The 16,985-nt window shown below is 40.2% G+C and overlaps 1 protein-coding gene across 4 annotated transcripts in view; it reads right to left on the minus strand.

Moving 5' to 3' along the window:
• Positions 1–16,985, minus strand: part of Nolo (ADAMTS-like no long nerve cord) — a 295,981-nt gene that overhangs the window by 118,936 nt on the left and 160,060 nt on the right. For all 4 annotated transcript variants that reach the window (XM_076423268.1, XM_076423270.1, XM_076423269.1 and 1 more), the window contains exon 3: positions 12,038–12,154. In XM_076423268.1, the coding sequence (XP_076279383.1) occupies positions 12,038–12,154 (117 nt within the window). The remainder of the gene's footprint in view (positions 1–12,037; positions 12,155–16,985) is intronic.

Consider the following 16,985-nt stretch of genomic DNA (forward strand, 5'->3'; position numbering starts at 1 on the left):
AAAATGTGGAGGCCGGTCTTTTAATCATGCAATCTGAAACGGGTCCGCGCCACCGGGTCGCGAGCGCCCGTGGTATTCCATAGGAATTATGTTTTGAATACGACCCCGTGAGATACACGCCTATCCGGCTATTTAGTAAACGATCGATCATCGAGTTTCGGCCAACGAATTGTTTCCAGCGGAAGTTATATGTCGCGCGACACATCGCTGCCGCCCAACGCTCTGCGGAATTTCAAATGGGGACGCATTAATGTACTTAATTATTGCGGAATCATACGCGATACGCACAAATCTATTTTGATGGCTCTTTCGAACATGGCTCTTCGATCACGTGACTTTCTGTCGACGATCATACATTTTCGAACGATAGAAATACAATGTTAGGGGTTGGAACTATCCGATTCTTAACCGCACAAAAATTTTAATTAGTTTAATTTTAATCAGTTTCTCTACTACTCCACCTACAAAACAAAATCATTAACATAGACTTACGTCCCCCTCATATCATCAATAACTTCAGAGATATTCGAGCGGTTCCCTTCGAATGGAACACCCTGTGAATTTTTTCAATTTCTTTTTCCTTTATCGGGTCCGTAAAGTTATAATTTCGCATAAATCCAACGTCCGCTCGTTACGTAGCCGAAACGAATCCGAAAGACGCGATACTTTTACCTGGCTATCGCAAAAAGTTCATTAGGCGTGCGAAACAGCGCCACGGCATCGACACATTAGCGAGAAGAAGTTCGACTGCGCGAGCGTAATTTCCGTACGGTCGGGGCCAGTCAATGCGCCCATTCCGTGACTAATGGATTTCGTAACGAGCTTCGAAGGCGGAACGGGACGTGTACGAGGCGAAACACAAATTTTCATCCGGGGGGCTGGAAGACGATGCGGCTGGAGAATGGGTCAAGTCCGCGTTAAATACGGAGTCGTACTTCAACGCGTTTATGGCCCGATAAAACCGGCAGTCGGCCGGAGCTTCTGATAGCGAGGGATTACGTCCTTTATATTTATGATTATACCAGGTAGCTGCCACCTGCAAATGCGGTCAGACCTTCATTAACCTTCTCCCCTGAACCGCATTACCCATCGATTAATGAATCCGGAGTGCGGATTCGTAGGAACCGCAGATTATGCTGTTATCAGCCGCTGTCCTCGGGAATTCATTGTCATTCAGGGTTGTACATTACGACGTGGACATTCGCTGGATCATTATGTTCATCGACACTACGGTTCCATGTCTCGTGCAAACATTTTCCTACAAGGCTACCTTTCAGGTGGGTCGAAACATTGTCTTCGAGAGGATCTTCTAATTTTCCATTTTTGAAAATGGCTTACAGATGGGAACTGCTTACCAATAAACTTGAAATTTTGAGAAAATCTTCTGCGCATACTCTGTTATCGCAGGAACCAACATTCTTTTCATCCGGCAATTGTGTCTTATTTTGTTTATTGACACTTTATCTACCGGAAGCCTATTAATAGGATTTTCAATAATTCTGCTGTACCAAAAGAAAGCATAGAAATTTTCTTTTACGATGCGATCTTACATGAAACTATGTAGTAGCAATTTTTCGAGTTCGCGGAGGTGATCTCTTAATTCTTTTGAGTAGTGTAATATGAATATCGTTTTCGAAAAATTATGAAGAAATGGGAGTTTGCCTGGAACTAAATCACCCATATTGCCGATGAAGGGTTAAATGTTCAGATATCTCAAATTACCTTGAAAGGCCTTGAGCAATTATAGTCACTGAATTCCTAATGGAATGGCGACTGTCATCGTAGGTGTCTAAAAAGGGGTGGACCCGTTTAAAGAAATGAAGATTGAGATTTCTTGAGATTTCCAAAGAAAAATACTAAAAACAAAACGTTGGGTGGCTCATCCTGTCTACAAATCCTCGGTCTCAATTGCTCGGCGTTCTGTCGTATAAAACTTGATAGAATTGTCCCTCAATTAGTTCATATAACGAAGGCTCCTCCTCATTTATCCATAAAACTATTTCTTCCGCGGTGACAAGTTCCCGTAGCCTCCGTCTGAAGAGGGTCGAAAAGCTCGCGGACAGAAAAAAGGACAAGCGCGGGGGACAATGAAAAATCTCTCTCGCGCGAGTTCATCCATCCTAATTCAGCGAAGGGTCCCCGAAAAATCATACCGAGCCACGTCTCTGGTGGCTCCGGTTCGCGTAAACTTTACAACACTGTTCGCCGGGCGCGTCGACGCGATTAAACTCGAGACCGGAAGCCGCCGAGAGAGCCGCATTCGTAAAACTGCGTCTCCGCTCGCGAAACGCCCGAAAAACCTGCGACTCGTTTTTACGACTGTGGCAGCCGTGGGGCCGTGGATCGGTACGCCCCTGACGCGTACCCTCTGCGATTTTATTTTCGGCCCCCCCAGCCAGACCGGAAGTCCATCGCGTCGCGCGTAAAACTCTCCCGTAACTGCTACCCCCGTTTCCACGTCCCTGTTTTCATGATCGACGAAAAGAGCCTGAGAACCACTGGCGTACATACGTCGCTGCTTCGCGCCCGAATTTTTACGGCGATTTATTCTTTACGGTCCGATCTGCTAGTCATCTTTTATAGAATCTGCAATGAACTGTCTGATAGTGGTGGGGGAAGGTAATCGAGAAAGCAGTTTCCGTTTTTAAGAATTGCACTATGCTGTGAATATTTACATATAAGCTCGAGCACATTTTCTGCACCATTTTTTTCGATGCGGTAGAACCTCGGTAATTGCACGAGACGGGTCTGTGAAATTTGCAATTATTGAGGTTCTTCCTGCAACCATAGATTTAATTGCGATGAATGCTCCTGTGAAATTATTAGGATAGCTGCAATTTAACTTTTTAATGAGGTATCCGAAAACACAAGCGTACACACGAGAGCACCTCGTTAAAAAAGAACAATTCCGATTTTGATGTGGATTTTACTTGTGCAGCGTTTATTTAAATATTTCGTTTAATCCGTCACGTGTGTATTTACTTTACGTTTTCCGGCTAATCCGTTTTTGTTCCGCATAAAATGATGCAACTACCTTCTCGTTTATCGTCGCACGTATATGTGACAAATAATTGTAAAATATACATTCTCAATTTTTTGTATTTATGTGAATGAAGATTTTCGGAAACGGTTGGGCGCTTTAATAGACATGCAGTTTTCTGTATAATATTTTTAATTACTGCCTGCGTATTCTTCACAATTATTTTATCAAAAATTTGTAACGGATTCTATGTTTAAACTATAATATTAATACATGTAAAATTTCTTTCTAATTTCGTCTCGCAATATTTTAATAAATAATTAGGGGATTAGACACTAACGATATCGACTGGGCTGCCTGTTAATGCGGTGAATGAAATTCTCTTTTGCCTCAGTTCCACAATACCGCGCTGAAAAAAAATCCGCAGCGGATTATTCATTTTCCGGAAAACCGCCTTTTCATTTTCGACGCAGCAGAGAGCGAGGGTAAGGGGGCCGGGAAAGTTTTAATTCATTTTTCTGACGGATTGAAAATTGGTTAAACGGCCGGTTGCTAAGAGTGCGAAAGTTTCACCGGGGAAACAGGTTTGTGTGGGTGGACGCGGTCGAAACTGACCTACATACGAATGACGACTGTTCTCTGTTTTCACCCCCGTATAATTTTATTCCCCACGCAATTGTTTCCTTTTCATTTTTGGACAAATGCGTTTAATTAACGAAACGCTCCTCACCCTCCCCTCTGCAGGATGCACGGTAATTAACAGCGCGAGGCCAACGCTGTTTAAAATGTGTTACCCTCCGTGCTAAATTGAAGTGTACACTTCGTTTCACGAGACGAAGTTACATTGTATACAGAGTGTCGTGTAACCGGCGGTGTACAATTCGGAGACAGATGTTTCTACGTGAAAAATGAGTCTGGAACAAAGCACAAGTCAACTTATGCATGTATACTAAACGTAATCATTGTCACTGGAGATCTAATGTGCAAATTTTTTATTGTTGTTACAAAGATAAAGGTATTTGCCTAGCGGTGACTTTCTGACTCTACCCTAGACTGCTAATAACTTCACTGCTTTAAATCTCATCTACTCGTTTTTGTCATAAATGGACAGAAAATGCGCCGAGCAGAAAGATGATTCCAGCAGAACGGGAAAAGGTTTATTTACTTGGCGACTCGCAGACGTGCGTATTTCACCGGCAGCGTCGGTCCTTTCCTCGTTTCGTTCTATCGAAAACTGCCGTTGAAATAGAAAGGATACGCTCTGCCATCTGCCGCGACGATAATGGAACATTAGGCAATGACGACAGTGCACACTTTTCCAATACTCTGGAAAACCTACACGAAATTGCTTTCAAAGTACGTCGACTAATGTGTGCGAATCGATTCGAACGAACGCGGGGGTGCACATCCCAATATTACAAATATTATTTCTACGAAACGACACGGTCGAGGGAAAGCGATCTCGGGTGTAGGAAGCCTAAAAATCTTCTGGTATCCTCTCGCTTCTCTCATTCAAATCTCCAATTTTTCACTGTCAAACTTTTCGCGAAACAGAAGATCGATGGTGACAGCGGTAATTATAACCAAATTGCGAACGTTTGTGCATTCATAGCTCATACAAGTAAAACGCAGAGCTAATTAAGGGTGACGCACGCCCGTGCAAGAGTGTGGTGGCACACGCACACATCGCTAGATCCGCATATACGTATATGAAATTACAAGGTTTACAAGAATACAAAATGACGCTTCATTAAATCGATTTTGCTAAATTCTGAGGTCGTAGACAAATTTTGAGACCGGATTTGAAATCAGCGTGAAAAAATCTACGGGAAATGATATATAGCATGTTAAAAAAAAAATTCTTCCGCGCGTGGTGCTAGAGAAACCTCTCAACGTTAAAAAACATTCGTATCTTAATCTCTCTATTTTTCCCATATTCTGCAAAATTTCAGCTTTAATCTTACACAATTTCATCGCTCTACCTCATTTCTATCGAAAGTTCTTTGATTTTGAATCGAGTTTGGTCCAAATTTTCCACTGTGCGCCGGCGCGGCGGTAGCGTATTCAGAGATGTCAGGCAGCCGCTGTCCGTGGCGCGGTAATTTCTGCGAAGCACTAACTTCAAACACAGCTTCCATAGGTAAAAAACTGTCGCAGCGAGTTCATGGGGTACTCAATCAAATCGGCAGAATCTCTGCTTCAGTCTGACGTTCGGATCATGGTATTACAATCATTACTCGCCGAGACATAGCGAGTTAAAGGAAAAATGGAAATTGTGTATATTGTAAGCATATTTTCAGAAACACCTGGTATATCGAAATGTTAATGAAATTGAAAAAGCAAACGAAGTGCCTCGAAGAGGAAGAAACGCTCTTTCCATTGCTTTTTTGCACAAAATTCTACGATAATTTATTCGCTTTCTGGTGCCAGTTAAAGTTAAAAAGCCCATATTTACTTCAATGTTGAATAACTCGAATAAAAAAATCGCACAATATTCAACAACCACACAATTCACACAGGAAAGATAGCCCTTCCAAATGATATTAACGCGATTTATCAAAAAAATTAGTTTCTCCCCGTGTGATGTTACAAAGTTGCAAAAAATTTTTGATAACCGTCAATGTTGTATTTATCTCGCTATAACTTTGTAAAAAACTAACATAGCAACAATTTGACACAGAGCATCCGAAACTAGAGGCTTCAGGCTTTCAAACCATTGTTTAACGAAATCGATGCGGCAATTTTTGACGAAGTTATGATAACGTAAAGTTGGACCAATTTTTCGGGTTCGCACAAGTGATCCGTTAATTCTTTTGAGGAGTGTAGATTTGTCTTTTAGGAATCACAATTGTCCGCTTCTGAACTCCTCATTGCAATGTTGAAGCGTCATTTTGTATTCTTGTAAACCTTGTAATTCCATATTTTTGTTCCTGTTCCTTGTTCCTGTTCTTGTTCCTTCATATTTTTGTTCTGCATTCCGTTGATGCAGTTCAAGGGAATGAAATTTTGAAGTCGATTATCTCGAAAAGAAATTTTTCTATAATGAAATTTTCTACTCCGTCTTAAGCCAATTTTTTCCTGTAGAATTGCTTCCTTTCCAGTGTTTTTGCCAATTACACATCGTTGCAAGACCGTCCGTGCCGCTTCAACACAGCTGATTAAACGGAACACGGATTTAGAGTTGCGATCGACTTCCACTGGAAAAGCTGTCGGTGACAGTGCCGGAAATAAGCGCGTCCAGGTTTTACGTGTCCGAAGCGTCGACGTTAAACGCCATATTTTTTCCTGTTCTCGCACGCCGCGCGCCGTACCGCGCGAAAACATTTGCAGAATTTTCCGCGAGTATGAGCTCCTGTGAAAAAAGGGTGGTAAGAGATGTTCTTTCTGCAATTTGCCTGCATTCAATGGGAAATTGAGTGTAGGCACATTCAACTTTCGTCAATACGTTCAGCGCGGCCGACACACTGCTGAAATTTCTCCTGTATTATCCGGCTTCGATCCGATTTGCCTCTGTTGTACGCCAATACCGATAAACCGATACACGGAAAATCTGTTATCAATCTGTGACTAATCTTTTAATCGCTGAAAAGTAACAGGTCAAAGTTCATAGGAAAATCTGCAGTGTAGAAATTATATTATAAATCGTGTCCGAATTGTCGTGCAAAAAGTATGGCCATTAAAAATTTATATACAATTCTGCACTGCAGTTACATTTTTACAGACATGATTTTTGCCAGAAGTAGAGCCGGACAACCATGATCAGACATGCCAGTAGACCCCTATTCAACAGCACGATTGTCGACCAAATTTTTAAGACCGACTGACACTGGTTCACGCGCTCGATCTAGTTGTTCATTAATATTTTAGCACTATTTTAAAGTTTAAAGGTATAGTAAAATTTAGGTCGTTGGATTCGTTTTGATATCAGCTACAATATTATGAAATCAAAAATACATATTCGCTTTTAAAAATTCGAGGCGACTTTAATTATTTATGCATTAAAAATTTCCTTTTTAATTTTTATGATTGAAATTTGTAGACTGCTGAATATTGATTAAGTTTTGTTTAAAACATTTTTTTCTCAGATTATCGGAAGTGTCTGATAAATCAGGTTCAGGTTTTAAATAAACGCAATAATCAATCATTTTTGAAGTAATGGATTTTATACACATAATTCAAAATATTTTATTTAAAACTTGTGCGAGAAACATAATATTAATTATAAAAAACAAAAATATAATTATTGTTCGTTGAACAATAACAATTGACATTGTATTATATTATATTGACAAATCATTATTGTCATCACTTTCTTCTTCAACATCTTCCAATATTGATTGTTCGACTGCATCATCAACATGCCAGGGGTTCGGCCGCAATTCAGGCGACATATACTCTTTAAACAATAATAACTTGTGTACCGGGGCCGAATGGGATGTGATTCTTGCGTGATTTCATAGAGAAAAGAACGCTGATAATAATGCACTTTGATAGAATGAGAAGAGATATCCTTTACCAAAGATTGAAAACTTCGAAGGTTCTCTTTAGTTTATTGAGCATTGTTATCTCAATAAATTATAAACATTAACTCTTAATACAAAAGACATACTCTAAATATAGACAAATACTATTCATTTGCAACAAAAATGGACACATAATATTAAATAGATTCTCTACGGTATCAATAAGAAAAGAGGTATATAATTTTTTCGGTGGCAAATAGGATTCATACAATGTTGATTTTTAAATGCTTGTTTTAATCACAATTTTTAATAAATCTCATTAGTTTCATCGTTTTCGAATGTCATAGACATTTAGGAAGCAGTATACATTCAATAAACATCGATTTGGGCACAAGTTGTTTTTCTACCAAATGAACAGCTAGATCGAGCGCGTGGACCAGTGTGCGACTCTCTGAAAGAAAAAGTTTGCAAGAACAAATGTTGTTCATTTGAACAGCATGAAAATATTTTCAGAGTATGAATAGTCGTTGCAATAACATGTTATACCAGTCCGATGCGGTAGCCCTATGCGATATGTTAACTAAACTCAGCGAGACCTTGTCAAAATACGAGATAACACATTGAATGACCACTATTGACAGTATTATACGAAATCCCTGCACCTTGGACAAAGCTGGCCAAGTTATCAAGAGTTGTTCCACCCGAATTAATTCACGAAAATAGGTCGAATCGAATGAGGTCGCACAGAAACAAGTTACTAAAATTATTAGAGGAGAAGTTGCTTTGACAATTTTTATTTTGCATAAAGATCGACAGCCTGCTCGTATATCAATTTATTACATATTTTTCAATCATATGTCCGTACCTTATATGGTACGGTGTATAGAGATTTTGTTGGGCTGATAGGAGACCTCAATGTACCAGTTAAGGGTGAAAATGGTCTGAAATCCGAGGGTTGACAAGCGATTTCCAATTTCTCGACATTGTTCGAGTGCGAATCCCATTTCCAGTCGGTAATTTTTACTTTTCCCGGGGAAAGTCACCGACAGATCCCCCAGAAACGCTTCATGGCAACGGCTGACATCTTTTTACGGGTCCAGGGGTTGCCACCCCCGCTTCCCTCGAAGAATTTCCACTTTCGTTGAGAGGTTCGAGAACGAAGCAGACTAGGAAGCGCACCCGGTGGCCTACTTTTATTCGCGGCGAGGGAAGACACGAATGCACCGCCACGATGCACCACACACTCGATATACACGTGTAACGCTTCTTCGTGTTTCCTCTTAGGCGCGGAACGCGTTTTGAATATCGTGCCTGAACTCGCTTGGATCGATGGTCTTCCTCTTGCTTTTAGCACTTCAACTCCCTCTCCATCCGGTATTATGGACGTCGAAGCAGCTTCCGGAACGGTTGCGCACCTGTTTTGTTTAGCCGGGAAAACAGGGATGGATCAATTTCTTCCAGCGCGCCGGATAATGCGAGGGAAATATTTGCCGGTTAGTAGCCATTGAACCCTCGGAGCAAATTAGCCGGTCGATTGTGCTCCGGAAACTGCGATTTCCGGATTAAATGCTGCGAAAATGGAGACGTTTATTCTACAGCGTAGAGCAGTCAGCTATATTTTTAGACTCTTCATTGATAGAATAAGTTGAACGAGAAAAATTATGAGGTGGTATAGGTTGACGAAAATAACCTGTAGATTACGTAACCACATTCTTCATATATTCACGAAGTTTATTTACAATTATTCACTAGGCGCGATTACTGTAACACGAACTTGGAAAACTCGGTTGAGAAAAGAAACTTAATTGACGTACAGTAAGAAGCACAACTGATTCTACACACTTTAAATCAGAATAACTTTTATATGAATGGACCCCAAACGACTTCAATTTCTCGGTAAGGCTGAAAGAATTAGTTTAGTAAATGACGTCTAATAAATAAGTTGAAAAAATGCATTTGGTCGGAATTGTGAAGAACAATACTAAAAATTGATTTTTACAACTTTTTTCAAAATTTAAAAAATGTGTTTTGTCAACTGGTATAAATTATATACGCTCTGAAAATTTCATCGAAATAGGTTAATTGGTTTACGAATTATAAACGATCAAATATGGTAAAACTTGCCACTTTGTGGTACACTACAAATTACCACTTTTGATCGTTCATAAATTGCAAACCAATTAACTAATTTCAATGAAATTTTCAGAGCGTATATAATTTATACCAGTTGACCAGACACATCTTTTGAATTTTCGTTATTGGCCCAGCTAAAAACGTTGTAGAAATCAATTTTTACTATTGTTTTTCACAATTCCGTCCAAATGCATTATTTCAAAACATATTTTTTACACATCATTTACTAAACTAATTCTTCTAGCCTTACAGAGAAATTGAAGTCGTTTGGTCCATTCATAAAAAAGTTGTGCTGATTTAAAGTGTGTGGAATCGGTTATGCTCCTTACTGTATATTACTGAATTGCGTTAGTATAAAAGAAAAATGCAAAAAATGCTATATAAGTAATTATACAGAGGGAACAATTTTTATTTCGTAACTTGAACCAATAAAGTGTCCCAATATTTTTCTGACATAAAAGTTTGCATTTTTCGGATGTATCTTTTATGCTAACGAAATTATTAATAAGAAAAAAGCCGTTTTTACTATTTGTACTTTAACATAATTCAAATCAGTTTTGTACATAATTGCATATCCATTCAAACTACTCAGCTTAGAATCCAAAATGAGATTGTGTCCGAATATTTTCGTGACCGACCGTATACTGTATACTTACCTTTCACATAAAATAAGCTAGTTGATTGAAATCGGGGAGGAACACGATTGCGAATACAGTAACGGTTGAAGCAGCTGCTATCAGGAAATAAGGAGCGTTCCAGCCGGTTTCGGGCGCTTAGCAGAAATCTCGGCGCATGGTGGAACAAAACCGCCCCATCGTCGCTCTATAAGCTGAACGACAAGAGATCGCTCGAGCCCCTCGACTCCCAATATAATTCCCTCTTTGCCGGCGAAGCCGAGGCAAATTGAAGCATCAATCCCATCCAGGCGCGAACGTCTCGCGCACGTTCTACCCCTTGTGTTCACTGTGTACCTGTGGATTTCAAAAAGAACGGGACACACGAAGAAGTGGGGGAGTAGCTGCAGGAAAAATAAACACTTTTATTCGTGCCAGCCAGCCGGAAATAGGTCGCAGAGAAACCGTTACACCGAAACTGAACCCGGCAAAGGCTCTCTGTCTTTTCCCTGTTTTAGCATTTGATTTTTTTTTCGTCTCGTTGTTTGTTTCTGTCTTTCAGCGTGTTCTCCCTCTCTCTTTCTCTATGTTCTCAGGTTTTCTCGCGGAGCACGGCGCACATGCACAGCCGCGTGTGAAGTTTTCACGCCTCGCGAGATGCCACATCGTTGGCGTTTCGTGCTCTGTTTCGCTGGTAGTTCGTCAACGGGACTTCCGGCGTCTTGGCCAGCATCCGAGCAGCCTCCAATAATCTCGAGACGACGTTACGGACGCACTCTCGGCTGCCCCTTTTCCCGGGATGCAGCCGCGAAGTGAGTACCGAGGCACGCGACCTCCTCTCGACGTTCGTGGACGTTCACCCCGGACGTCACTTGCAATTCCCCACCCAACCTCCCTGCTTTCCATAATTCCGCCTTAAATTCTCCCTCTACAGGGTGCTCAAAATTTCCCACTCGATCTCCGCTATTTGTGGCGTTGAACGGTTTTTGCTCGGCAATTTTCCATTTTTATAGGTAAATTTTCAGAAAGTGTAGGTAGTCTTTGTAGTTGTGAGATAAATACAAATTTCATTTAAACATCCGCAGCATCAACTGCATTAGAGACGTGTGTAATTTTATTGTAGAGAGTGGAGATGTGCCCTTGAAACATCTGAAACTCCTTTATCTACAAAATTCTTTTACGAGCACATTACAGCCCCTCTTAAACTGAACAAGATTGTTACATAAAGTTTTCTCATGCCTCTCCACAAATAACGGAGACGTTCGACTGTTAAATTTTTAATGGACCACCCTGTACGGATTCTATCGCGACCCGCTTCCATTCCTTCCGTCACTCGCGAAGTGTCGCTTCTCATTTCCGGTCTACCTTCTAGCTGATACTGTTTCTGGCTCCTTTGTACCCGATTTTTGGAACTGTAGTTGACGAGAATTTTTTGAAACGACACTTCCTGGTTATATTATACCAGTACCAAACTGTGGGTCTCTGTAGACGAAACCAACATTGTAATAACTTGTTTAATCATTGCAATAAGTCGGACTTTTTGCTTACTAGTCCGTGGATTTTTCTTCAGAAAAATTTTGATGTTGATACTGCAACGGATATCATGATTAAGAACCTATTTCCGTCTGTCCAATTCCTTCACAGATGTAACTCGATTATTTGATTAGAGAATGTGTGATCCACATAATGTCGACAAGATCTATGAAAGTTTGACGTAGGTATAGGAGAAGTATCCCGAGCGCCACGTGGACGGGATAAAGTTTGACGAGGAAGTTTGCGGGGCTTCGACCCTCGGCGAAAGGTTTCAAGACGCGTGTAGAAGGGTGGACTGTATTAAATTCTCTTACCTGTTCCCCTGTGTCCGCGTCAAGATTCTTGCCGGTGTTTGTGACCTCCGAAACGTCTTCGATGATCGAATCGCCGATCGTGCTGTTGTCGCTTAGAGCGAGGCCCAGCAGGCATATCTGGAAGAATTACAAAAAGTTCTCGTCACTATCCTCTTTCACCACTATTCATTCCCTCTTTAACCCTCCTACGGCTGTGCCTGAATCTATTTTGATCGAATATTTTTATTATTGACGGAACATCCAGATTGTCATTTAAGTACTTTTGTGTCAATTAAACTAACTGAATAGCTGTTTCATTGAGGGTATCGAACATACCAATGTGTCTAAACGAGATATCATCAAAAGTAAATTTTTAAAAATTAATAATTAGAGCTGTGGACGATTCTAAGCATTGCCAATTATACAGGGTGTGGCCGGACGGGTGGCACAACCGAGCAGAGGGTGATACTACATGTAAAAATATGTCGAAAAGAAGGAATAACATTTTTTTGTTTGACACTTCGTTTTCGAGATAATCGAGTTTGAATCGTCTGACGCGTCTGACCATGATCAACCAATTCTACTTTGTGCATATACAGTAAGGAGCATAACTGATCCCACACACTTTTAATCAGAACAACTTTTTTATGAATGGACCAAAAGACTTCGATTTCTCTGTAAGGCTAGAAGAATTAGTTTAGTAAATGATGTGTAAAAAATATGTTGAAAAAATGCATTTGGACGGAATTGTGGAAAACAATAGTAAAAATTGTGTCTGGTCAACTGGTATAAATTATATACGCTCTGAAAAATTCATTGAAATTAGTTAATTGGTTTGCGAATTATAAACGATGAAAAGTGGTAATTTGTAGTGTACCATAAAGTGGCAAGTTTTACCATTTTTGATCGTTTATAATTCGTAAACCATTAACCAATTTACATGAAATTTTCAGAGCGTATATAATTTATACCAGTTGACAAAACACATTTTTTAAATTTTCGTTATTGGGCCAGCTGAAAAAGTTGTAAAAATCAATTGTTAGTATTGCTTTTCACAATTCCGACCAAATGCATTTTTTTCAACTCATTTATTAGACGTTATTTACTAAACTAATTCTTCTAGCCTTACAGAGAAATTGCAGTCGTTTGGTCCATTCATATATAAGTTATTCTGATTTAAAGTGTGTGGAATCATGCTCCTTACTATACTAAACCACGCGATCGACCGACGGCCGATGCCGAATGTAAGCTAACGAATTACCTACAATCAACTCGGAATAATATCATGTAACACCTTTTTGGATTTGTCTCAGTACCTGCTATTATTTTCTGAAGAAAAAAATATAGTATTCCGTTTTTAAAAAATAGATTGAGATCTCCAGATCTCCTCCACCACTCCACCCAGAAGAAAACAATGAATACTACGTAATGTAGCCTGTCATACCAAACAACTTTTGTAGCAACACTTTTTTGATAACGACAACGCCTTCCGAGATATCCTGCTGTTCTCACTTAAACGGGACACCCTGTACATAACATTAGAATAAAAATGTTGAAAGGATTGCAACTGTTACCCGCGTTCGTAAAATTCGATCTTCTCTGATACCGTAAAACCTTAATTTGAAATTATAATCTGTCCGAAATTAGAATGGCAAATACAGTATCGGAAATGTTATGTTTATCACACACGTAATTCTCGCAACGATATTATTAATAAAATGATGAATATGCATAAAATGATGGATATTATTTTGACCGAAATAGTGTGCTGCGTATTTAAACAACAAATATCTGTTTTAATTAATTTCAGAATACTAATGATACGAGAGGTATAAGTGGTAACGTGCTTATTATTCGAGTGATGTAGTATCTCCGGCGCTACGGCTATTACGCTGAAATTGAATTGAACGCTTCAACTCTCCTACAAAATATAAGTCTATAAATGTTGCCACATTCTATAGTACCGAAGAAGCAAATTAAATATAACGGACTCATTTTGACCGAAGGAGTTTCTAATATTGAATAAAGAGAATGATTCAAGATTTACGGTTTTCTTGGTAGAATATTTCAAGGAAGGAATACAGGTTCGGCGACTTGTTGCGACGAGCAGGACGAAATCTACACGTTATTAGCGATAAATTAAGAGGCTCGGCCCGCCCTGTAATTAAAGGTTAACGATTAACGCCCGGGGCGCCGAGAGAATGAACTCGTACGGATTGGGATTAGTATGGCGGAGATACTTCGTGGACTTTACGACTTATTAGCTGCTGCGATTGGATTCTCAAGATCGTAGAAATCGTTCCTACGATCCATATATTCAAGTATCAAGCCTGAAATATCCTGAATATACAATAACCGTACAATGAACCTTGATATTATTCTTTAGAGCAGAAGAAAAACTATTAATGTCTATCATAGACTGATGTCGGTTTTCGAATTGTCGTCGGTTTTGCGTCGCGGGGCGTTTTCTGCCTCCGCCAGGGCCGGGACAACCTTGTCGTTTGTTGTCGCTCGTACATACACGCACACACTCATACGTCACGCAACGCACAAAGTACAGTTTGGGGGTCGTCGACCACGCGCTCCAGATCCTACAACATTGATAAAAATGTGAAACAGTTTTATTAAATAGCCTTTCCATTATTATTCGAATAAATAATTATACTGTTCTCCTCGGACTGTTCTGCGATGTAAATCTTCCCTGGAGTAATTATTTTACCTTTGATTCGAGTGATTAAAGTTGCGCAAAGGGGATCCATAACGTTTCAAGCAATCACGCAGGTAGATGGATCACCGTCGACCGGTTCGATTACACAGCGAACTTTCAAAATATTCCGAATCGTAATCCCGGCGAGAATTTATCGAATCGTAATACTTGGCCGAGGCATCCCATTGAAACTGGAAAGTCATTATTCATCCTCTAGTATGATCATTATGATTGGCCAATCGACCACCTAGGGCGTTCGCCGACGTGCCCACACACAGTACACACGGCCTTTGAAAAAGTAGAAAATTATAGTGATCGTACACGGGGATCGATTAGTTGATCACGGTTATTATCTCGGCTGTAATTCGTGCGCTCGATACCGTTTAGTAGCCGTAAGACGATCTTTGTCGCCCGTTCGACAAAGTAATCAAAAACATGATAGCAAATACCTTGATAATTTGATCGTTCCGCGGGGATTTATGGTTCCATGTGGGCCGCAGTGATCCGGCCGGGCAAATTTTAGGAAACTTGATACCTTCAGGTATATCAGGTGCTTAGAAAGATGTTTGCCAATTATTGCGAGCTATAATGCTTGTAATTTTCGTGGCGAAAAATGCTTAAAAATGCTCTTCCTCTCTGGCAACCTAATAGATAATTATTAATTAGAGTACGGATATTTTATGCATTTGGAACATTCCAATTTCGATTCCGAAGTGCACTGCTCGGATTGAAATTGCATTAGAATGCATTAGAATTACATTACCAATCGCGAATTGCATTAGAACGTTGCGAAATTCATGAATGGACTGCGGATATGATGTATGTACCCATGAAAAAAATTCGATTCAATTTGTCGCTCTCTCGCATAGTTTTCGAGATATCCGCGCTCACAGTCCACTAATTGTGCTGAAGAGTTAGCTAGTCAAATGCAAAAAAACGTGAGGCAAAAATTTCTTTTTCACAATTAGTGAACTTTGAGCGCGGATATCTCGGAAACTATGCAAGATAGCGAAAAACTGAATGGAGTCAATCTTATGGCACATTTTGTCGGCTATAATTTTGTATAGAATGGTGTTATCGCTAGGACACATAGCATCCGAGATATGAGCTGAAAACCGAAAAAGGGGACTTATAGTATGTTTACCTCTTAACTAGTCCAAACAAAGTCCCAAAGTAAAAAATTTTGTTCCTTCCATTTTCCTCTGCACCCCCTTATGAGCATTCATTGACTGAACTACGAGCCTCACGCGACGAGGTGTGACGGTTAATATTAAAATTTTTTCTGCTGAATGCACAGTTCTTTTTTAAAACTTGTTTTTTAATATTGCATTGTCATCCAGTTCTGAGCTATGTTTAAAGTGTCAAGTCTCTAGCTCATCGGGAAGTGGTTTAAAATTCGATTACAAGATTTGACGCATACAAAAACAACAACAACAACAACAACAACAACGACAACTCGGCAAGGTAATATAAGCGTGGTAAAAATGAATAGATGTGATTTAAAACAGTAAAGACCGGCTAAAAACTAAAAAAATCTTTTCTATTATTTCCAGTCGAATTAAACATATTTCAAAATAAAATAACTTTATACTTCCCTCGAGTTGATGGCAATTCAGGTAGAAAATGATATTGCATAAAGATCCGCAGACGATGAAGTGTTTGAGCACAGCTTGCAGGGAGTATTGTACAGGCATTATAGTTGATCAAAATACGATTGAAAATCGGCTTTTTGAGCTACGTGTGGAAGTACTTAATCGAATGATCGGCGGTAAAAAATATTGAGTTTGTGTGACGGTAGAATAGGACAGAAATTCGCAACGCGCGTATGCTTGTCACGGCGCGCGAGCTTGGCCGCTGGACAATAATATCGATGAATAACCCAGATTTCGATTGAAATACGCGCAGCTCGGGTAGGTGTCTGCCGATACTGGAATTCCATCGTACATCGGCGTGAACGCGCTCGAACGGACCGGCTTAGCGCGGAAATTTATGTCCGACACGGCACCGACTAACGAGGCGTCTGTTCGATACCATTTAATTCTTATCTGGCCCCTTGATTGGCTCGCGTGCCACGCCTGGATTAACGCCGTCGGTCCACATTAATTCTGGTAATTAACTTAGTCCCGCCTCGACACGGCCCTGGATCGCCGTTCCGACACGGCTCGGCAACTTCGTCCACTCAAAAACACCTGTCCCGATCGATCGATCCGATCCGCGCCACCGTACGCGATTTATCGATCGCCTTTTTTTTTGGTCGCGATC

The sequence above is a fragment of the Lasioglossum baleicum genome, chromosome 5 (genome assembly GCF_051020765.1).
Source record: "Lasioglossum baleicum chromosome 5, iyLasBale1, whole genome shotgun sequence".
In the NCBI taxonomy this organism is placed as follows: domain Eukaryota; kingdom Metazoa; phylum Arthropoda; class Insecta; order Hymenoptera; family Halictidae; genus Lasioglossum; species Lasioglossum baleicum.